The sequence below is a fragment of the Cetorhinus maximus genome, chromosome 20 (genome assembly GCF_964194155.1).
Source record: "Cetorhinus maximus chromosome 20, sCetMax3.hap1.1, whole genome shotgun sequence".
Taxonomy (NCBI): domain Eukaryota; kingdom Metazoa; phylum Chordata; class Chondrichthyes; order Lamniformes; family Cetorhinidae; genus Cetorhinus; species Cetorhinus maximus.
The window spans coordinates 49,105,876-49,129,427 of record NC_135898.1 but is presented as its reverse complement, the minus strand read 5'-3'; the positions used below and the strand labels follow the sequence as shown (position 1 = coordinate 49,129,427).

At 43.6% G+C, this 23,552-nt stretch overlaps 1 protein-coding gene across 1 annotated transcript in view; it reads left to right on the top strand.

Annotated features, from left to right (window-relative positions):
- The window catches only part of LOC144694594 (uncharacterized), a 229,988-nt gene that overhangs the window by 40,123 nt on the left and 166,313 nt on the right, over positions 1-23,552 (top strand). The window contains exons 5-7 of the mRNA XM_078565196.1: positions 4,553-4,603; positions 18,103-18,234; positions 19,798-19,955. Coding sequence (XP_078421322.1) covers positions 4,553-4,603; positions 18,103-18,234; positions 19,798-19,955 — 341 coding nt within the window. The remainder of the gene's footprint in view (positions 1-4,552; positions 4,604-18,102; positions 18,235-19,797; positions 19,956-23,552) is intronic.

The following is a 23,552-nucleotide window of genomic DNA, read 5'->3' as shown; positions in this document are numbered from 1 at the left end:
AAGAGCTATCCCCTGCGAAGGTGGCTCATGACGCCAGTACGCCGTCCAAGAACAGAATCTGAGCATTGGTACAATAGGAGCCAGGGCACCACAAGGGCTGTGGTGGAGAGAGCCATCGGTCTTTTCAAGATGCGCTTCCGTTGCCTGGACCGCTCAGGGGGCGCACTCCAGTACCCCCCAGATCGCGTATCTCTGATCGTGGTAGTCTGCTGCGCCCTGCACAATCTTGCGCTGGAAAGGGGGGATGCAGTTGATGATGAAGACCTTGATGCCCTGGATGAGGCTGCACATGATGAATCCAGCAGTGCCTCAGAGGATGTGGAAGCACAGGGCAATGATGAGGGCTACAACAATGACCCGCGTTTACACCAAGGAGGCAGGGACACCCGGGACAATTTAATCCAAAGAACCTTCAGCTAGCTCCACACACATGGATCAGCAGGAACAGCATTGCCTGGCACTTCCACACGTGGCACTTTAGGTGCCACATCTTCCACCTGTTCAGCTGCAAATAAGGGCTTAGTACAGAAACATCAATGTCCACTCAAACACTCTTGATAAATATGTGAATAAGAAAAATGCACCACAAACAAAAGACCCTCAGCCATGGTTACAAAGGTGGACTTTATTTTGTCCAAAAGAAAAGCACACAGCACTTTTTTGCTATCACAAAAATATGGGTCCCTATTCTAAGGCCAACACAAAATCACCAGTGACATACCTGGGGAGTGCCTAAGGTGCCTTATGCTTACATTTTCGGGTGCTACGTCTAGTTGCCGCCCCATCGCTCAGAATGGCTTGAGAGACAGCCTGCTGACTCTGCTGTCCTATTGGCCTCGATGACCTTGGTGGACGTCCTCTGGCCTGTGGAGCCTGCGATGGGAGGGAGTGGCCAGTTCCAGAACTGGCACCCCCCCAGTTGTCGCAGCCTCAACGGAAGAAACATTGACTGGCAGAGGGGTGGAGGAGCTGCTGCCCTCGTCCGGAGCGCCCTGAGAGGAGCTCGCAGCGACGACAGGCAGCTGCTGCGCCGACATGAGGTGTTCGACCTCTCTGCTCACCACAGATGCATGTGCACCGAGCGCCGATGCTTGGTGTCCACAACATCTCCCACATTGGGAATGACCACCCGTGGCCAGTATCGCTGTGAGGGCTTGCAGGTCAGAGCATATCCCAATCATGAAATGTTCCATTCGATTAAAGCCCCTCTCTATGAGAGCCGCCAATCTCTCATTGGAGGAAGTCTGAAGCTCTGCCCTGAGGGCCAAACCTTCATGTGCACTCTGCCTGGACTCCTCAGTTGCAGAGAGCAACTGAAGCATTCCCCATTCCCTCACTCAACCCTGCCAGATGCAAACGTACTTCCTGCCGCCTGTGCTGCAGCTGCTGCATTGGGGACAACTCCAGAAGCACGTCATCAGTGCCAGACTCAGCATGTGCCTCGTCCCCTGCAGGCCTCTGGCTGCTGGCGCCATCGGCACTCTCTGCCCCTACCATCTCCTCCAACGATCATGATGTGCCCTCTCCACTGTGACCCGGGACACTAGCCGACAGTAAAGTCCCCACCGAGGTGTGTGTGTCTGCGCTGGTGCCTGGCTGGCTGAAATGATGTGCCGCAAGTTGCACATGTTGGCCCTCAGGTGTGGAGGTGCCGCTGCGGGATCAAGGTGCGGGTCGCTCTGATGGTGATGCTGAAATTAACAACAAGGACACTGCATCAGTTAGCGTACATTCAGTTCAACCTTTCATCCCTTTCCCCTCCAGCCTCATAAGTCGCTCACCCTTCAAGACACTAAGGAGAAGAACATTGGTGAGGTGGAAAAGAGTCAAGATGAGCCCCAACCATTAAATGCACATGCAGACAGGCTGGTCAGATGGCCTCAGGAATGCCACATTGCATGTTATGAACCATAGGAGTGGGGAGAGTGCAGAGGTACCTGACCTGGATGCATTGTGGCCTGGATAGTTGCGGGGCTGAGGAAACATCGCAAACAGTAGCGACATTTGCCGTTGATCACAGGAGATTGAGAGGTCACATTATTGGCCTTCATTCCGTAAGGAGGGGCATAGACCGGGTGGGCAGAAGGCAACATGTCCCCTTGGCACAGGGATGAGTAACGTGGTGGCATTTATCTAAGTTGAGTGCCATGAGGTTCACAGCTGAGGCGCTGAGGACCTTTTAGACAAAGTAATGTGGCTGAAAGGGTGCTGGAGGTCCCAAACCCCCTCAGATGAAATAAGTCTTTGGCTGTGCAGCAGCAATCCAATGGCATGTTAGACCATGGTGATAGTGGTCACAAATGGGATAAGGTGACTTTGGAAGGTGGTGGAGACGCATTTCCTCAAGGGGACGAGGGTCCCTTCTGTATGACCCACATGTCAGAATGTCTCAGTCTGTGAAGAGCATTGTTTCAGCATTAACAATTGCAGCAACCATCAGTGGTTTGGATGGTGGGCAGACAGAGTGAATGGGACTGTGGACCTCAAATACCTGGCCGCTGGACCCCAGCCTCGCCGCCTCCGTCTGCTCTGGCCCCCTGACTCCTGCCTGCTCTTCAAAAGGCATGAGGCACTGCAGGAGGGCGCGCCCACCTCCAGTCCTCTGGCGCTCCTGGGCATTGTGGTGACTTTTTGCCTGCAAAACAGAGAAGAGGATCATGTGCTCTGCCGTCGCACGCTGCACCCCAACCACAGTGGCCCATCTGAGGCCTCCAGCGGCTCCTGTCCACACTACTGGTGATCAGTCCCCAGAAGATAGTTCCGCTGGTCCCAACCCCTTCTCACAACGGCCACCTTGGACACATTCGGCGTCCATCACTTTGAATATCACACGGGTCTTAGCGCCCATGGCAAGGAGGCACAACTAGGTGCGGTGCCAATGCCAGCAGATGGCACTTGCCCAAAACACCTTGAGGCACCCCTTGCACCATCTCATTACCATCCATATAACATGTGTTGGAGTTCTGAGTATGTGTCCAATGGCCTCCCCTGCAGGTTGCCCCCAGACTACTCAAATGCCACAAACACCAACATATGCTGCGGGGAGAACCCTTCTTCTCCTCAACCACTAAGGCTGATGTAAGCATGGTCAGTACTCATTTGCCCACCCAACATGCACCAGATGCCCTATGCAGTAACGATAGCAAGACATGCTTATCGGGGGATCAAAGGCTCAGGCTGCCTCCTGGGTCAAATGGCCAAGACCGACCTGGTACTCACCCGTCCAGAGCGCAACAAATCATTGAATCTTTTCCTGCACTGGATGCCAGTGCGCTGCACATCATCATGGGTGCTCACAGCATCACCCACCTCCTCCCACGCCTGGCTGGTGACATGGGGGGCCCTCCTCCTCCCATCCTCAGGATACAGAAGGTGCCGACAGATGCCCACCTCTTGTAGGAGGACAGCAAGGCATGCATTTGAAAATGGGGGGGCACAGTGGCCCCCTGCTGGCCTCTCCTGTAGCCTGCCCCCCTCCTCCTGCTCATGCTGCTGTCCACTCGGTCCTCCCTCTCTCTGTCCACCAGTGGCTATGGTGTATTGCCTCAATCAGGCTGCCTGGCCACTCTTTATGCAGGCTGCCGGTTCCCCATTGGAACCGGCGGTCTGAGGCCGCCCGCCCCCGCGACTATTTTCCTGTTCTCCACGGGAGTCGCTTACAAGGCCTGCCCATGGAAAATGGCAGCTTGGCCCATTCCTCCAGTGGTAATCGGCCGCCCGCCCAACCGACAAACGGAAAAATCTGGCCCATGTTTCCATCGCGCCTCAGATAATAGAAGGAAAATCTCTTTCTCTGAAAGCTATACAGGTCTTAAATTAATTTAGTGTACGCAATCTTAACATTGTTCCAATAGTTATTAGATTATTGCACAGAAGTGTCTTAAAAGGGTACTCATTTGTACTGCGTTGGCAATCTGATTTGACAACCCATAGGATAGCCGTCTGTGAAATGGAAATGTCACATTAAGTATGGAATATGGCTAAAAGGATTGCTGGGCAGATGGCAGAGAGTAGTCTACCCAACCTTTTTTTTCCTCATGTGCCTTGGATGTGCTGACAGTAAGTAGAAATAGTGGAAAGTGTCCATTTTTCCTCCAGTGTCCTTGAAGATCAAATAATCCAGTCAACCTAAACAGGAACTTGATCTTTTCACTGCTGAAGTGTTCAATTGTCATTAAATGTCCTGTATCCGATGTTAGTGATTTGGATTTCTAATGTAAATATTTTGAGCAAACTTCTATTTAAACTAATACTATTGATCTATTAATATTCTATCTAAATACCTTTTAAACTAGATCAATTTTTTGACTTAGCTTTTGAAACCCATGTATATTAATATCCAATGTTATTACACATGGAAAAAATAATTAATAGCAATTACACACTTTAGCAGAGAGGCTGAGCAATTGTATTATATAATTCGTCACATTCCGTGCATTTCAAGAATTAAATTGGAAGTGTACATACTGAAACTTTAAATGAGTTAATGATAAAATCATTTATTAAAGTAAATGCAAATCTTAATGCAAAATAATTTCTTTATTATTTGCAGAAATGAAGAGACAGAGGCAGCCTGCACTAAATTGAATGATTTAAGAGAGATGTAAGTGTACGTTGCTGTACTTAACTGTTTAATCACCTAAACTTGTCCATGAACAAAAACATGATGGGGAAGCTGATTTTTATTTTCAAAATATACTTCAATTTGTGAGCATGGTGCTTGACAGGTAAGACAAGTCAAGATCGCTTTACTGTTAAAAGGCCTATTATTGTCTTCTCTTAAAGTGACATTTTGGACAGTTTTATTTTACTTCTCATTTTTTTGATCTTTTTTTACCTTACAAACTGCATTCCACATTGCAACCTCATTCAGCTAGTAGAGTGGATCCTTTTGACTGTAAGCTTATATAAGTCTTCTAAATTCAAAATCACGCTTTTGATCTGAAACATTGTGGGCTAATAACAAATACTCAAATTTATCATAGTTGAGATTATTTTGCGTTACTGTTCTTTGAAGAAAACAGTACAAAATGAAAATGTGATTGTAATTGAACTGTTTATATCACTGTATTTCAGCTATTTTAAATATTTTATTACTTGATAGTTAAGTGGGGATTGGGGTGGGCGTGGAATGGTGCAGTGGTGGAAGGCAGCACCTTGCAATCTGGTATGGGTACGTATCTAGTGGAGAGGTGACAATATGGTAATGAGTACCTCTCCATCTAATCAGATCAGCCACGATCTTATTGAATGGCAGAGCAGTCTCGAAGGGCTGAGTGGCCTACTCCTCCTTCTAATTCACATGTTCATAATCTTCTTTCTTTGATATTTCTGCTGTCAAAAAATTTACAGGGTGGAATTTTCTGCTTCCACCAGTGGCAGGAATCGTGGTGGGCAGAAAGGCAAAATTGGGTGTGAGGCCAAAAGTCAGATATCCACCGGCCGAAAAATCAGTTGGAATTTTCCCCTCAGGACTTTCAAGGAGGCCTAATGGCGGGTCAACTTTCCCGTTGATCCATGTTGGGAGCCCCATTTGCATGTATCAGCATGTCATGAATACACTAAAATCACCACTCGCCAGAATCACATCCTCCTTCCTAATTCAGTGCTGTGTGAGCGGGTAATTAGATCAGTCTGATTTACAACCAGTTGAAAGTGGCATGCGCCTGCCCACCTTCACTTCACTCATGACTTCGAGGTGCATAAACGCAGCGTTCGCCTACCTTTCACTGTGCTCCTGCCATCTCTTGCCGCTGCTCTGACCACTCGTAAAACTGCTCTATCAGGCAAGACCAGGGTGGGGTTGGTTGGCAAGGCAGCACCATACCCAGAAAGACTGTTGAGAGGTGCAGGCAGGGCTGCACTGTACCCGGAGAGACTGTTGTGGGGCGTAGGCAGGGCTGCACTATACCCGGAGAGACTGTTGTGGGACATAGGCAGAGCTGCACTGTACCCGGAGAGACTATTGTGGGGCGTAGGCAGGGCTGCACTGTACTTGGAGAGACCAGACTGGGAAAGAGGGTGCAGGGAGAATATTCAGAATCATGCTGGGGTGGGAGAGGAGTATGGGTTTCAAATGAACAAGGGAATGAGCGAGGGGATGACAGGTAAGAGGAATAACTGGGGATGGGTGGGGTTATGACAAACAAGGGAGGGGAGGGCTGACTTGCAAAGGAATGATTGGGACTGAGGGAACTGGAGCTCATGAGGGGGTTGAGTAGGGTTTAGTTTTGGATGAGCGGGAGAGGATTCACACAGATTCATGACTGGGGGGAGGTGGGTTTACAGCACAAGAGAGAGTTCACACAGACTCATGACTGGGGGAGGGGGGAAGTTTGATGGAACCAGGAGGGAAAGTGGCAGTCACTCATGTAGCCATGTCTTTTTGGAGCACATTGTCGGGATGGGAAATCAAAGCCAGTCCTGGGGCTCAGCACGCAAGTCATGGTCATGGTCCAGGGTACCCACAGAAGACTTAGCTTATGATACCCATGCGTTAAACTCAAAGTGCCTCGGAGGAGAGATACAGTGCGGCGCATTCTGTGTCAAGGTCCAACATAGAGCAAACCATTGACATCCTGAAGACAGGCTTCCGATGATTGGACTGTTCAGGTGGGGGTCTACAGTACTGTCCACAGAGAGTGTACCGCATCATTGTGGTTTGCTGTGCATTGCACAAGCTGGTGCTTCAAAGGGTAGATCACTTGCCAGAGGGAGACATGGAAGAGGCAGAGATTTCCTTGGATGAGGAGGACTTGGAAGGGCTGAAACGTGAAGAGGGCCAGGATGGAGACTTCCCATGTGAGGATGCCATTGTAGTGGTACGACATAGAAGACACGCCTGTGATATGCTGATTGCCACTAGGTTCCAGGAAGTGTAAGGTCCACACAAGGTGACAAGTGCGCATTTCGCCTATCCCCTAGAGGCATGGAAGTGATCAGGAAGCCCTTTCCAAACGTACAAAACTCAAGCAAGCTCATCTTTCAGCTTGGGACATGTATACCTCACAAAGGTATCAGCGTTGGAAAGGTATGCATCCAATGCCGCATGTGGAGCCTGTGCAATGTGAAAGGCAACCCACCAGCATGCAACCTGAGTCAACTGCACATTGCGCAGTCTTTGCCGCCAGCACATGACACTTCCAGCAGTCATTTATATTTTAAGTTAGTTGAAGTGAACATAATGCATCCAGGATGTGCGCTTTCACACTCACAAGGAACACAGCTCAGTGCTGATACCACAACATTAGATATCACCCTCTAAGACACAGGAGCACACATTATTCAATCGTGTGCTGCAAGAGCATTTCTGTATCTACATGCACTTTCTCAAAGGCTCTGGGTTGACGCATCTCCCTTAGGGGACACGAGGGGCGAGTGACTAACATGACTTCCTAAACATAACATGACTTCCTAAACATAACTTGAATCCGAGGGACACAAAGACAGACCGTTGAGGAGTGGGAGCTTAGATCACCCATGAAATAAGACAGCACATCCAATCAGATCCAAGAGGCATTCACCTCCTGAGACGTGGGGTCATAAGATCAAATTTTATTTACAAAGGTGCATAATATATACAATGAATAAGCACCCATGTCAGCAATGCCCAGTCATAATTTCTTAACTTTATGTACTCTGCCGCTACAACTGGGTATAGCACCAAGATCCACAGCAGAGGTGGAGGCAGCCTGCTGACTGCTGTGCCCTGTTGCCTGGTATGACTTCGGCGGGCGTCCTTTGGAGGCCTGGGGCCTGGAGAGCCCTGACCTGCTTTGTGTCTCCTGTTGTGGGACAGGTGCACCCTGCTCGGCCTGAGCAGCTGGAGCTGATGGGGTCACAAGCAGCGGGATTGGGAGCAGCTGGGCACCCTTGGAGTCTCCTGTGTCGATGGCCCTGGTGTGTCTGGCACACCCTTTGGGTTGCTGAGGGCCCCTGCCTGATTCCTTGAAGAGAAGAGGCACCTGGAGGAGGGGTCGAGGTGCCCCATTCCCCTCTTGCCGAGCCACTGATGGATCCCACCAAAGCCTAGAGTCATGGAGTGCAGGTCCACACGCAAATCTGGCAGAAATTGCTGGACTGTGATCTTCAAGACAGTCACCAACCTTCCCATGGAGACCTCAAGGCACTTGCATGCAGGAGCCACGACATCAGAAAGAACACGGACAGACTCCCCCATCCTTCATTCCAGTCTGGTGACTGCCTCGGGCAATTCTGCCTGATGTTCCCCTGCTTGCCTTTGCCTCTCCAGCATGTGTGCAGTGGCTGACTACAGAGGCTCATCATCTGACTTGGACTCAGCAGTGGCATGTTCTCCAGCAGTGCTGTGAGTGCCAGAGACCTAGGCTGTCACTGCCTCTGACTGCTGGGGAGACGTGGCCGCAAGGTGTTCTGCAGATAGTGAAGCTGAGCCTAATCTCGATCTAGGACCCACCAAGGTGTGTCTCTCTGTGCTGGTGCAGGGTATAGGTGAACGCAGTGACGGTTTGACCTCTAATGGGTCCTCAGCAACATCATCCGAGGTGGACTGGGGACTGGGGCTGAGGGGCTGGCTGGAGGTTTGTCTCGGCCTTCTCCTGCTGATGCCTGGAAGAGAGAGAAGATAGAATTTGTTCCTGAATAGGCAGAATCCAACGTTACATTTAACTCACTGTGAAGGTCAAAATATGTTTGACTATGGAGGGGTCATCCATACTGCTTTGATGGGGAAGGCTGATCTTGCCTTCACCACAGGATCAATTTCTGTCCTCCCCTGCCAACTGAACTGCCTCCTCCTCGAATGCAGTCAGCTTCTGTATTTCAGGGGTTCCCTCAGCAGACTGGGATCTCTCCCTCTTGTTATGGGCTAGCTTTGCCTGCATGAAGACAGATGGAATGGAATATGATCAGAACGGGTGGAAGAAAAGTTGGGAAGCATGCATGGCTGCTGTGTGTACTATGCCTTCCTCAGAAAAGGCAGAAGAAGTTGAGTGTGCAGAATGATACATGAGATGGTGAAGATGTTAAAGTGTGTGTGAGACATTCAGTGCAGATGTCTCTTCTGCTAATAGTGTTTGAGATCCCTGTGGACTGTAAACCTTATTGTGCCTGATGTCCTTATGAGAATGTAAGTCTAAAATGAATAGAAGGTTGATTTACCCTGGCAGAGTGGATAAAATCATTCATCCTTTTCCTGCACTGCAGCGTGTCCCTTTTCTGTGTGCCGTGGGCACAGACCTCCATGGCGACCTCCTCCCAGGCCGGCTAGGTCAGGTTGTCGCCCTCCTGCTTCCTTCCCTTGAGAAGAGGAAATCTCGCCTTTTACGCACGGCCTGGAGGAGACTCACTGGGGAGTCGTGGATGAATTGAGGCATGGATCACTTGCTTTTCCTGGAGGACATGTCATACGACCACACAGCTGACCTGCAGAGTGGATGTGTGTTTAGGTACTGTTTAAATGTGGTGCCAGGAACTTTGACCCCATGAGGTAATGGTGGGTGGCTGAACCAGTGCCCACTCCACCACATGATTTGGCGAGCAGCTCCCTGACGCATAATTAATCACCTTTCAAGCTGATTTTGGGTCAAAATCCCCTCCCTAACAGTGCTGTGGGTGGACCTATGCCACATGTACTGCAGCAGTTCAAGAAGGCAACTCACCACCACCTTCTCAAGGGCAATTAAGGATGGGCAATAAATGCTGGCCTAGCCAGCGACTCCCATATCCCATGAATGAATTTTAAAAAGCGGAATATCGGGCATGAGAGCCCACCCTGCCAATCAGCAGGAAACTCGCTGACTATCCTACCTGCCATCACACTTAATCTGCAAAATGGAAAATTCTGCTCAGTGTTAGTAGAAGTTGAAAATTGGTACTCGGTTAGCTTGTTTATAACTTTATACATAGTAAGCTTTGAGAGCTATTGTAATAGTTTCTTTTTTGACATACTACCAAATGTATCCATATTTTGGTCATTATACCATATATTGTCAAAATCTGAAAGAGCTGTAAAATGGAACTCTTGTAACTCTGTAAAGATTAGTTATTCTTTTGCGATGAGTCCACTTTATTAATCACATTTCCCAATCCCGAGTATTATGATGTCAGGGTGATGAATTTAATTATATACTATACACATATTTCAAAGAAGTTTTCATTACATTGTGAAATATTTCTCCATAACGTTAACACTTTCAGAATATGATGAATATGTTTCATTATGTAATGTAAGTTTGATACACGTGCCTGCAAAATTTAAATGTTTCAAATTACATAGTTACATAATTGTTGCCCTCTTCCCTTTGTAACGAGAAAAGTTAAAGCTGTTCCAAACTATTATTGCGCATGACTTTGATTTTAAGTAAAAATTGAGTACAAAGAACTTTGGTTGAGATGACACGAGAAAGAAATGCGTACAGAGTTATACTAAAGTAGCTGTGCATAATATTTTTATGCCATAAGGAAATTTGTGCAGTTCCCCACCTGAAAATACCACATAGATAAAACAAAAATTGCTTCAGAAGAGGTACCAATACAAAAAAATCAAAGTCATAAAATACACTTGTAGCATGCCAAACGTGAAAATTAGCTTCTTGGCTTTTTGTACATCCATTAAGAGCAAATCAGCAGTTAGAGTAAATTGTTATCGTGCAATTGCAGTGCTTTCTGTGTGTAGAAAAGTTATAATTGATATTTTTGCTGGCCTCATGCTTGACATGTGCCTATTTGAGCAGCACAATTTGAAGTAAGTGTGAGAACAGATGCAAAATGGTGGAATAGCAGCCACTCTTGCTGCAATCAGTTATCTTGCCTGCCTCTCCTTTGCCTGGGTCAAGGTACACCAGAAATATCATAGCCATGTAAATGAAATGGAAATAGAGATCATATTTACCAGAATAGTTCCAGAGATGGGAGGTTTAGTTACAAGGTTTGGTTGGAAAAACTGGAGTTATTCTTCTTGGAGCAAAGAAGATTGAGTGGAGATTTGATAGAGGTGTACAAGATTATGACAGGCTTAGATAAGGTAGACTGGGAAAATCTCTTCCCATTAGCTGATGGTAGAAAGATTAGGGGACACAGATTTAAGATTTTGGGTGAAAGGTGCAGGGAGAATGTGAGGGAGAACTTTTTTCACGCAGCAAGTGGTAAATGACCTCGAAGCGGCAGCCCGCAAGGGTGGTGGAAGCAGAAACAATCGATGATTTCAAAAGGAAATTGTATGGGCATTTGAAGGAAATAAACCTGCAGGGCTACAGGGGGGTGGGACTGACTGGATTGCTCTGCAGGGAGCCAGCATAAACATGAATGGGCGAATGGCATCCTTTTGTACCTTTTAAATGATTTTGACTCTATATGACATCATCATTACGTGTAACTATCTCCACTAGTCACAGATCTGAAGCAATGCCAGCCAGTAAGGAACAGGGGGCAGGGTTTCTCACTGTAGAATTTCTACAGCATTTGGTTAAGAAAATTACAGAGACTTTTGTGGAATCTTGCTAACTTTTGATCAGAATTTACACTATAAACTCTCAGAATCTTTACAGTGCAGAAGGAGGCCATTTGGCCCATTGAGTCTGCACTGGCACTCTGAAAGAGTCTTCCAACTAGTCCCACTCCCTGCCTTATCTCCTTGCACACTCTTTCTTTTCAGGTAGCAATCCAATTCCCTTTTGAATAACCTCGATCGAACCTGCCTTTACCACCCTCTCAGGAAGTTTGTTCTAGACTCCAACCACTCTCTGGGCGAAAAAATTTTCCTCACACCACTTATACTCTTCTTGCCAATTACTTTGAATCTGTGCCCTCTAGCTCTTAATGTTCTCTTGCAAACAGTTTCTCACTACTTGCCCTATCCATACTCCTCAGGATCTTGAATACCTCCTACCAAGTCTCCTCTCAGCCTTCTTTTCTCCAAGGAAAACAGTCCCAACCTCTCCAATCTACCCTCATAGCCACAGTTCTTTACCCCGGAATCATTCTTGTGAATCTCCTCTTTACTCTCTCCAATGCCTTCACATCTTTCCTGTAGTATAGGACCCAGAACTGGACGCAGTACTCCAGATGAGACCTAAATAGTGTCTTATAAAGTTCAACATGACCTCCCTACATTTGTACTCATTGTCCCTATTAATAAAGCTTAAGATACTAAATGCTTTATTAATTGCTCTCTCAACATGCCCTGCCATCTTCAATGATATATGTACATATACACCGAGGTCCCTCTGTCCTGCACCTCCTTTTAGAGTTTCTTCAGTCCAAAATTCTGAAGTCAGAAATGTCAGGTGTCCACAAATTTTTTTAAGTAGACCCAAGCAACTCACAGACTCGCCACTCGACTGTTCGGGTGCTGCAACAAATCGAGAAGGCATGGGTTCACCTGATTTTCGCACTGAGGGCAGAAAATGGTAGGTGATGGGGGAATGCAGTGACTGTGCAGAACGGGAAAACGCAGCCAAAATTAACAAGCCACTTGCTTTCTCTCTCTACGCTGTCTCTGTCTTGCTCTTTCGGTCTACCTCTCCATCTCTCTCTGTCCCTGTCTCTCTCAATCCCTTTCTCCATCTCTCTCTCTCTCACCCTCACCAAGCCCAATCTCATCAACTAGCAGACCAGATGCAACACAGGATCCAGAATTAGTTGGTCTTGCTGTTGATGATCAACCATTTTCTTCTACGCCCATTCTAACTATTGGTGAAATAAAGCAGTGTATGGAACCACCTGTTCCCTCAACGTCATCCATCATTTTAGTATAGTACCTTGGAGCGGAGGCATGGGAGATATAGTATTTGGATAAGTAAAACAATTTTTATTACTACTTTATAGCGTTTTAGCACTGTTTTATGTTTCAGGTAAATATTCACACCTATGGTATTTTCCAGTTCATATACTTGTGGTTAGGCATCTTAATGTCATTCTATAATCCATAAAATTCTGAAATCCTGAAATGACATGGTCCCAAGCATTCTGGACTAGTGAGGTTATAGTGTATTCTTGTGGTCAAAAGAAAGCACCTGAAAAAATTGAAAAAAATTTTCTTGGGAAAGCCTTGAGCCCCCACTGAGAGTACCTTTTGGCATGCTACTGTACCTTGTTCAAGAGGAGGAAGAATGTTTGGACATTAAATGAAGTTAAACATCATATGAGGAGGAGGGCACCTACTTAATAGTAGCTACGTTCAAAGGTTTACTGGAACCAAATAATATTCTTTGGCTCTCTGAGGAATGTGTCTTTACAGGCTTGGTTTTACCAAGTAGCTGAGAAGGGAGCACAGAGGAGGACCTTGTGCCACAATCCATGGCAAGAATGTCCATCCCTGTAGCAGTAAAGTCACCACTGCTTTGAACTTCTTGCATTAGTCCATTCCAGACTGACAGGTGATAACTTGTAGATGTTCAAGATATCAGTGCAGTGGAGTGTAGAGCAGTTGACATATGCCCTTTTCACAAGAGACAATACCTACATAAAGCTTTCTCTGAAGGCCAGGAAAGTCCAGCCGAGATCGCTTTGATTCTACTACATAGTGAAATTTCCCCTAATTAATTATTGGGACTTGTGTAGCCCCTTGGGCTCCTCTGGGCAAAGCATCCCATAGATTAATAGGAAGAAGTATTGTTCAATCATTCCAATCTCTGAAGAAGAGTCACATGGACTCGAAACGTTAACTCTGTTTCTCTCTCCACAGATGCTGTCAGACCTGCTGAGTTTTTCCAGCATTTTCTGTTTTTGTTTCAGATTTCCAGCATCCACAGTATTTGCTTATATATTATTCAGTCATGGTTCATTTGGTATGAGACAATGAATATTACACAATGCAATTTATCGCCAGCCATTCAGGTTGCTATCCTGGTGAAGTACTCATTTCCACCCCTCTGTCTCCTTTTTCAGATGCAAATAAAAGGCGGGTTCCTTGGAAATCAGGAGTGTCCATTGCTACCTTGAATCATCCTAGCACACCCTTAGAAAGAAGATGTAGTAACCCCTATGTCTTCATGGGAGCCAACATTAAGAGCACAATTGGTATTTTGAAGAAACCTGTGATGTTTAGGCATGATGTTTAGGGGCTATGCTGCTGGGATAGCCTATAGAAGTTCCCTGCATTATTATTTTTGTTGCATCCTTCACAACTTAGGAATTCAGAGATTGATCACTCTTCAGGACCAACAAAAGGATGCCCAAAATTAGTTATCAGATGCCCAAGTGATAAATGACCAGGACACAGAGGAGGAGGAGGAGCAAAGCCTCCCATACAAAACAGTGGCATGAATATTCACAATCTGTGATGCTCTGATTGCAAAACTTTCTCGTGAATCTTCATACCCGCTCTCCACTATGATTTTGAATCTATTCTTGCCACCACAGTGTTTCTCCACTTAGTCGTTGGTGAGTAATATGCCCTAGCTATTCTGGTGCTTCCACACAGTGAAGGCCTTGTGTCAAGATCTTGTTTGGTACATTTTGATTTGTGGCTGTTTTAGTTTGTTAATGCTGGGCATAAATCTGGCTTTGTGGGTTTGCCGTGTAATATCAAAACTGCTTGATTTTCAAGTTTGGAGGTAGCTATTTCCAGCAACATATAAAGGGATCATCAGCTGCTCTCAGGTAAAACACTGGAACGTTTTGTGAGACAGTTTGCTTCTATTACATTGTGCTTTCTGGCTACTTAGAACACATTTAAGTCTTTGTAGATCTTATGGGGCTTCTGGCACTTTTTTCGACATATGGATCCGCCTGGCAATTCCATTTTTGTAAGAGGAGGAGACTCAGAAGGAATAAGCACACCCAACTAAAGCATTAGGGAGAACAGATAGGAGGAGGCATACTCATGGGAAATTTATCACCCTATGGCTCAGAATAACACAAAGGCAGTTCAGAGGACCAACTCATGAGGAAGCTATGCTTCTCTATAGGGAGGCTATCACATTCTTGTGCCAACTTTTGTAATCGGAACTACAACCAACTGTTGCAGTTTGCACTCTTAGTTCTCATGACCTATAAAGAATCTTCACAAATTGTTAAAAACATTCTTCTCTTGGCATCTGGTCACCCTGCTACCTACCACCATATATTGCTGTTGTATTTGGCAGTGGACCTCCTGATTTTCAGCTAAAATCACCGATGTGGCAAAAAGTGAGCCTGTAAACAAGCTAAGTACTTGGTGTGTATGTAAAGGGAAAACAGGTGAGGCAATGTATTTGTGGAGTTTTATGCATCAGAATAAAACTCTATTTGGAGAAGTCAGTCGTGGTCTCTGTATTTGTTATCAAGCAGCTACTGGAAAGTTAACAGTGGTAGCAGATGATGTGTGCTGCTTGTAAGTAAAAGATTGGAAACTAAGCTTTCTTCAGACAAAAGACTATATGGTGTTAACTTTAAGAGCAGAGTGATTTGGAGTAACTCTGGAGAATGGCTGAATCAAAATGTAGTTTCGGGGTATGATTACCCACCGATGTTTTTTGAGAGTGAACCTTACGAGCAATGGAAGAATGAAGTAATTATGTGGACACTGGTTACGCTCTTGCCGAAGATAAAAAGCAAGGAATGGCCTTGACACATTTGTTACCATACAAAAGCAAAATAAGATTCAAAGTATTTTCTGAGCTGGAGCCTGAGTATTTGAACATGGATGAAGGTTTGGAAACGTTATTAGATTTTATGGATAAGATCTATCAAAAAGATGACTTATTAAGTGCTTACAAAGCATGGTCAGATTTTGATAAATTTAGAAAGTTGGAGGATAGTTCCATAGAAGATTACATAATGGAATTCAGTAGACTATATGCAAGATTGGGGAATTTCTAGATGGAATTTTTGCAATCAGTGCTGGCATTTAAGTTACTAGACTGTGCCAATGTATTGAATATGGACAGATTTCTAATTTTGACAGGAGTTAAATTTGCAGAAAGACACACATTACTAGAACAGATGTCAGAAGCTCTTTTTTAAAAAAAAACCTCGGAAAACATTCCTTTCCGGCAGCGCTCATGGCACAAATGAGCCATTCGGCAATAAGACAGAAAACGGAGGATACAGTGTTAACGGGATGGCGAGATCGTTTAGAAATAGGACACAGGCTTTGGTATGAAAGGAGATTTGTAACTAGAAACAATGGGGACATAAACACCTTTGACAATTATGGCAAGAGAAAAGAATTGCGGAATTCGAAAAAGAGGCAAAAGCTCTAAACTCTTTTAAAAAGTACCTGGATCTGCACCTTAAGTGCTGAAAGCTGCAGGGATATAGGCTGGGTGCAGGATGGTGGGATTAGAAAGGGCACCTGGGTGTCCTTGGGCTGGCATGGACAAGATGGGCCGAAGGGCCTCCTTCTGTGCTGTAACTTTTCTATGGTTCTATTGGGAACCGTACTTCATGTATTATACCACCTACAGAACTCTGCACTTGAGAAAGTGGAAAGCAATTGAATTATTCTTAAATGTTTGACATGAATTATTATTGAACTGACAGCTTTTTACAATTTGGGGAATAATCTTTTGATTGATCAGGAATGCTGTTGTATTTTATAAATAGTATGGCCTAGATTTTGCTACCAAAGTAATGGTGAGTTTAATACGCACACCATTATTAACATTAAAATCATCCAGCAACTTATGGCAAAGAAGAAATAGCCCATGAATTGTGGATTGCCAGAAGTTGTTGAATGCTTTGCAAAAAAGGGCATCTCACTCTCGAACTCCCTGTTAGTTTCAAGAAATTTGCAATGTAAATGACTCTATGACTCTATAACTCTAATTAAACTTGCCGCAGAAAGTTAGGATTAGTGCTTAATGGCATAATTAGCTTTTCAGTGATGGAATTTGTAGTTGCAATGTCACTCAACCTCTCCGGCCAAGAAGGAGAACAATTGAAACTGTGAAGTATCGTTCATTTAAGTAGTAAATTGTCTTTAGAGATTTTTTAAAATTTAAATTTAATATATGTTATTCTTATCTTTGCTTACTGTCTCTTTCTTTTCTCTGGCTTAATCCAGTCTATCTTTTGTCTCTTTGTGGGGAGTTTTAACCAAAAGAATTGAGCCTAATTGTTTTTCAGCTTTTTATTTTTATTGTTGTTGACAGTGTTTCCTGTGCGTAAGGAAACCTGGCAGGTACATCCAAGTGAGGGCTTTCTGGATCCAGAGCGGGTGAATGCCTTTACACCTATCCCCTAGGTCCAGTGTGCCTGCCAGAACAACTCCTGCGATCAGGCAGCAACCACCGTTTCATTCACCCCCCACCAAGCCATAGCCCATAGCCTTCCCCACCAGGCCTCCAGCTCCCAGAGGCCCACCCCCTGCCCATGCCCCACAACCAAAGACCCCCCCCCCGCCCAGACCATTTTCTCCTGAAAGAACATAGATTAATAAGATTAAGGTTAGTAGTTGAGGAGCATGGAAGAACCAAAGTAAGAGCTCTTGAGCTTTAACCAGTGTGCACTGTGCAGGATTTGTTGCTCATTTATTGCATAAAGAGGGAAGGTGAACAGTGTGTTGGTGCCCAGGATGGTCAAGGATTCAAAGGAAGTCTACTGTGCCAAAACTGGCTTTCTCTCTGCAGTCCTAAGGTCATTGCCAGCTCCCTCCAGGTGTTATAAGTGATATTTCTAGCTAACTGGACAGGCAGATCTAGAAGTCTGTGTCTCTTGAATTCAGCTGTTCAGAATCTACATCAGGCCATAGAGATGTAGTTTGGTAAAGTTCTGTGTTCTTCTCCTCCAGCTTAACACTATGCCCTAGTGCCTTATCTGGCTGCTTGGTGTAGGTGCTTATGGTGTATTATTTTGAAACTTCTGATGAAAAGATTGATAAAACTTATGAAAATACGCAAGTCGAGTGAATGTGCCAAGTACTGTTCCTTCCTGCAGTGAAATATGCAGGTTGAATTACCTTTTTCAAGTTTGCATTCTGGTTTCCATGCATTCCAGCTAATTACACCTATTTTACATGGGATGCATGCCAATGACTACTTCAATGGATAGGCAGATTATCTTTCCCAGGAAATTCTTGTGTAACTATCTCTTCAGGCACCAGGAGGCACATTAAAAAAAATGGCATTATATGGCCACAGTTCACCATGTGGAAATAATAATTGTGGTAATATGCATAAATAATGCTAGATATTTTTTCAGTTTGTTGCAGAAGGAACAAGACCAAATTCATTTGCAATATTCAGTGGTTGAACTGAAAGAAAATAATAAAGTGCTGGAAGATCACATTAGTTTCCTCAATGAGAAGGTGCAGAAAACTGAGGAGGCTAAAAGGTCAATAATGAGATGGATTTTCACATTGCAATGCATCATCCATTGTCATGTTCTAGACAAGTATCAGAGTTCATGTCATTTTGGCCTGCTAATTATATTTTCTATTTGGTTGATTTTTCAACTTTGATGTTTTCTGTTGTATTGAAGAGGCAGAGACCAAATAGCTTCTCATATCTGGGAAACAGATTGTTGCTAGACTGAAAGAGTTTCTGATTTTGTGATAATGATCAGTTTATTACATGAATAATTTCAGAAATAGATGCATTTTCAAAGTATGAATTTGAAATAATAAGCATGATAATGTCTTAAATTTTAATTATCATTCCACTAATTGATCAATTGATGAAAATAAATTAACAGTAATTATTAAAGATGTGCCAGTTAATTTGACATTTGTAAAAGTACAAAACCAAGTGAAAAAAGATTCTTTTATACCTTAGATTCTAGCAGCTCATAATTTGTAATATGTAGCTAAATATATATTTGTTAATGAATAGATTGTCTGCCTTGTTCATTTAACTGTTCAGTTAACTATGATAATGTCAAAATAATTTGCATCTGAAAAGCTGAAATTAAAATGGCAGGATGGTATATTAAAAAACCCTTTTGCACCATAATTTATTCAGCGTATAGTCATAATTTGAAATCTTGTTAATTGTAACTCATCACTTCAGAATGAAACTATTTCTGTTTATATTTCTGTTTTATAAATGTTTAAATTTTTGCCAACATTCCATTTATTTCTGATGAGTATTCCTTTTCAGAAGTTTAAAAAATATATCTAATTAATGCCACATTAGACTACAAAACTTGCATGCTGTTAGGTGAGCTAGATATGGCAAAATAATGTACAAATTTGTCTATCTTGTTGCAAATCACTGCATACATGTTCATTTGAGTTATATCTTATTTTGGTTAAAGCAAATAATAAATGAAACAGTACTTAGTGCTGTTTTGTATCAGCTATGCCAACTGTAAAATGGTAGATTAACATAGAACTAAGGGAAAACAATCCTCCAAAACTAGCAGTAACCACATTAATTGTGGCAGAGTAAAATGATTAAAAAGTAGTTATACATGTGAGAAAGGCAGACATTCTTGAGGAAGAGACCAGTAGCAATAAGAGAGCGAAGAAAATTGTACGGAGAAAGAGAGCGAGAGAAATACAATAGAAGAAAATGATGAAGGACTGATTGAAATAGTGAGGGATAATAGGATAAACTGAAATTTGGGGAGTGGGATTCAACACCAACATTTGTGTTTCCTGGCATGTGATTTTTGGTACATATGACAAAGTGGCATTTTGAGGAAGATCCTGTTGAGATCATAAGCAGTGAAATTTTATCTAGTAAAAATAAACATTTGAGAAAGTACACACAATTCTGATGTCATATAAGCAATATGTTGTAAGAGGTGAACTCGGTGATTGTCCTGAATGTAACCATTTAGTTACTAATATTTAAGAAAATAAAAAATAGGAGCATGAATAGGCCAATCAGCCCTTTGAGCCTGCCCTGTCGTTCAATACGATCATGGCTGATCTACCTCAACTCTATTTGTCAGGCTGCATCAGGACTATCGAGATCTACAGGAGAAGGTTGCAAAACAAGCCAGATGCTATGACGTGACCATCACAGACCTAAGGGCAATGCTGCAGACTACAAAGGCTCAAGTGGCCTCACTAAGCCAGTACAAGAAGGTCTACGAAGAGCTTCAAGAGGGTAAACCATACCTCCTTTTTTCCCCCGTGAAAATGATTTTTATCAAAGGGAAAATCTTAACTATCCTTTTACATTAGAAAAGAGAAGTTTGAGGCAATAAATAAAACTTAAATAAGTGTTTGCCATAACAAAACTAAATCTATGAGCAGGGAAGAGTATAGGATTACTTTTTGCCGTGCTGGCATTGCTGGCTTCCAGGTGTTCACCTTTGATCTGGCTTCAGGCAGGAATTTTTGAAGAGGCTTTTGATGACTTTTGACATAATCTGTGGCAGATCTTCAACATTTAGAGACTCCAAAATGTGGCTAAAAATGTCAATGTATATTTTACATACAAAAAGTGATTGATTTACTGGAAACGTGTAAATGGGAATTTCTTTTATTCAGTGAACCTTTCAGGGCTGCGCTAACATTTTGCAACATAAATCAAAGCATTTAAAGCCCTGCAGGGCATCAAAACTGCACATTCAATGTTGCTGAATAAAAAAATTACTATTTGGATAGCTATTTATTATGTAACATTTATTGTGAATACCCCCAAATGACTGTTCGGTGTCAAGATAATTTCACCTGATATTTAAAGTTCTGTAGTTTTCAGGACATTTAAATAAACATATGATCCAATGGAGATTTCCCCAAAAATTTATGTTCACTAAATATTGTGACCCCATATTTCTGTTATTGAAAAATGAGAGAAGTGCCTGTTCTCCTCCATTGCTAACGAATTGTGAATGAAACAGCTTTGAAACATGTGATTTGTGAGAATATATTTTGTCAATGGCAAAATGTAGCAGACACATTGCAGTAGTGATTCTTTAATATTTCCCAAGCAACTGATCAAGTAAACTGTCAATGTTTGTTGATCCAGCTGTGCAATATGCAGTATTTGATGCAAATATCTGAATGCCAACTAATTTGATAACAAGGCCCTACAAGTATTGGGAATTTCGACTGAAACAATGAAAGCCTCTTTTTGGTGGACAGCCCCCCAAAAATGCAGAGAAGACATTAAGTGGGGCAGTCTTTCTTTTCTTCCTTTCAGTATGACACTGACAGAGTGGACACAGTGCAGGACATCATTGGCCAGAAGAATTAAATAATTTCATGAACATGAATATCACCAATAAAGTAGAAGTGTAAGACATGATATTGGCATGAAGGAAATATGTCGTTCCAGCATGGCCAATGATTATAAACAAAATTTGCAGTATAGTTTCGATGCACGCAATTCATTGGAGAGAAAAGTTGATGGGACAGAAAAAATCCTGTCCCCCCCACCCCCAGCCTTTTTACTATCCAATCTAAATGTGTGCATTAAATCAGTAGTACAAAATTAAAATATCGGGTGGAATTTTACGACCCTGTCGTGGCGTAATTTTACGGCTGTAAAGTGCGGCGAGCCATTCAAAAGTCCATTGAAGTCCATTGACTCCAGCAAAATTGTAAAATTCCGCTCATTGTGACTATTGGCAAAGTTACATAGAGAAAATGCTATGCTGACACACAATAAGCTTTTCAGAGGGAAATGGACGGGCTTATGCAAGTGTCATTATTCATGCACAGTGGGAAAGAGAATATGCTGAGGAATTTCCACAGATGAATCATTGTGCGCTCTCATGTTTTAAGTGCAGTCATGTTTAAAGCCAAAACAAGCATATAAAATGAGGGGAGCACCTGGAAATCCAATGGAATTAAGCATTTCACTCCATGTTTGTTTGGGAGAAAGTGTGTTGAAGACAATTTTGCTGTTGAGATCATAATAGTCTGTATAACTATTGGTAAGTATAATTTTAATGATACAAAAGCAATATATTGCAGATGTTGGAAATCTGAAATGAAACCAGAAACTGCACCTCATCGGTGCTTGTCATTGCTGCCAGAATGTCATGGGCAGGTGTCACAGAATTCCATCATCCTCTGCGTGTGTTCTCAGCACCTTTTAAGGTGGGGCAGACCCCCATCTCTTCAGCATCTGTAACCAGTGAAGGGGTCAGGTGCCGAAGGTGGACAAAGGATCAGGTGCTTCTAAAGTTTTATGACTGCGTCTCTATGATGTCACCCTGATCACAGAGCACAAGCGAGCTGCCCTTGGCCAGACATTCTCAGAGGCTATGTGAAGATCTATGGAGTGCCCTCACTGCATGTCGTCTTCATCATCCTCCTGCAATAAAGCGACTATTAGGGCCCCCACTGCGTTTCCATGACAGAAGCATTATCACAGAGAGGATGTGCACTGCCATAAGCCAGACTGGAGTCAAACATTCATAGATGCAATGTGAAGATCTATGGTGTCACCTCATTGCATGTCATTATCATCCTCCACAAATCTAGCAGCTATCAGGGCCTCCCGAACGTGCCTGCCTCATCTGACTAGTGCGAGGGCCTCATCGCCGTCATTGTTGCCTTCAAGGACCTCCTCACCCTCATCACTGTTGACGGTCTTTCTCATCAGAGGAAACCTCCAGCTCCTCTCCCCGTTGCAGCACGAGGTTGTAAAGGGCGCAGCAGACGATGACGATGGACCCTCAGTGGACTATATTGAAGGGCTCCACCAGGCACCGGAACCTCATTTTCAGCATCTCGATGGTTTGCTCCACCAAGTTGCGAATTGCAGCATAAGCCTCGTTATACCTTTGCTCTGCTGCAGTCTGAGGCCATCGCACGGGTGTCATCAGCCACGGCCTCTGCAGGTAGCCCTTGTCCCAGAGGAGCCAACCCTGCGGCCTCTGCAGAAATGAGAGAAAAAATGGTATAACATCAAGAGACAGAAGCAGACAATTCATCAAAATTGTTCAATGTAATTAAAACTGCATTAATGTACTGTAAGTATTTATATGATGCAAAACTGTGAAATCATGTATTATTGGTTACATCTGATCAAATTAATTATAAAGTAGTCTATTCAGAATACTTCTGTTTAGATTCATGTAATGTAAACAAAATATTTCATTTACTTATTAATGTTTGTATTATGTATTAGAAAATTGTGATATTTTATGAAAGAAATGTACCTTTATTAACTTAAAGGATTGTAACATAAGTATTTTGCAATACTTTAGAAATAATTGAATTATTATAATGGGCAGACTCTTCTGAGGAGTGGCAATCACTGTTGGCTTGCCATTCTGCTCCAATCTTTTTTTTACACCATGATGGAGCTCCTTAATTCTGGCTCGGACGTCTGAACTGGGCCTCTTTTGAAATGCGGAGCATCCCTGTTCTCGGAGTCCTCCTTCTTAGTGCAGGATCGTCAGGGGAAGCCAAGCTATGCCCCCTTTTTATGGCACTAGCTGCTTTATTTTGGTAAGTTTTCATTCACTAACACACCGAAAAGTTTTGGGATATTTAAATAGCTTTTCAGTGCGTGAGTAAATGAGTGTGAGTGAGGGACAAGGAAATGGTAGCAGGGTAAGGTGATATGTTGGGTCAGGTTGGGTCGGGGGGAGTCAGAGAGTCAAGAGGGTTTTGGGGAGGAGTCGTCGGGGGCTGTGAGTCTGTTGCAGTCAAGAGCTAGACATGGCTTTTCTCCTGGGTAACTATCCAGGTGACTGAGTCAGAACCCTCTGAAGTTTCCAACTCTAACTCAGAGTTGGAGACT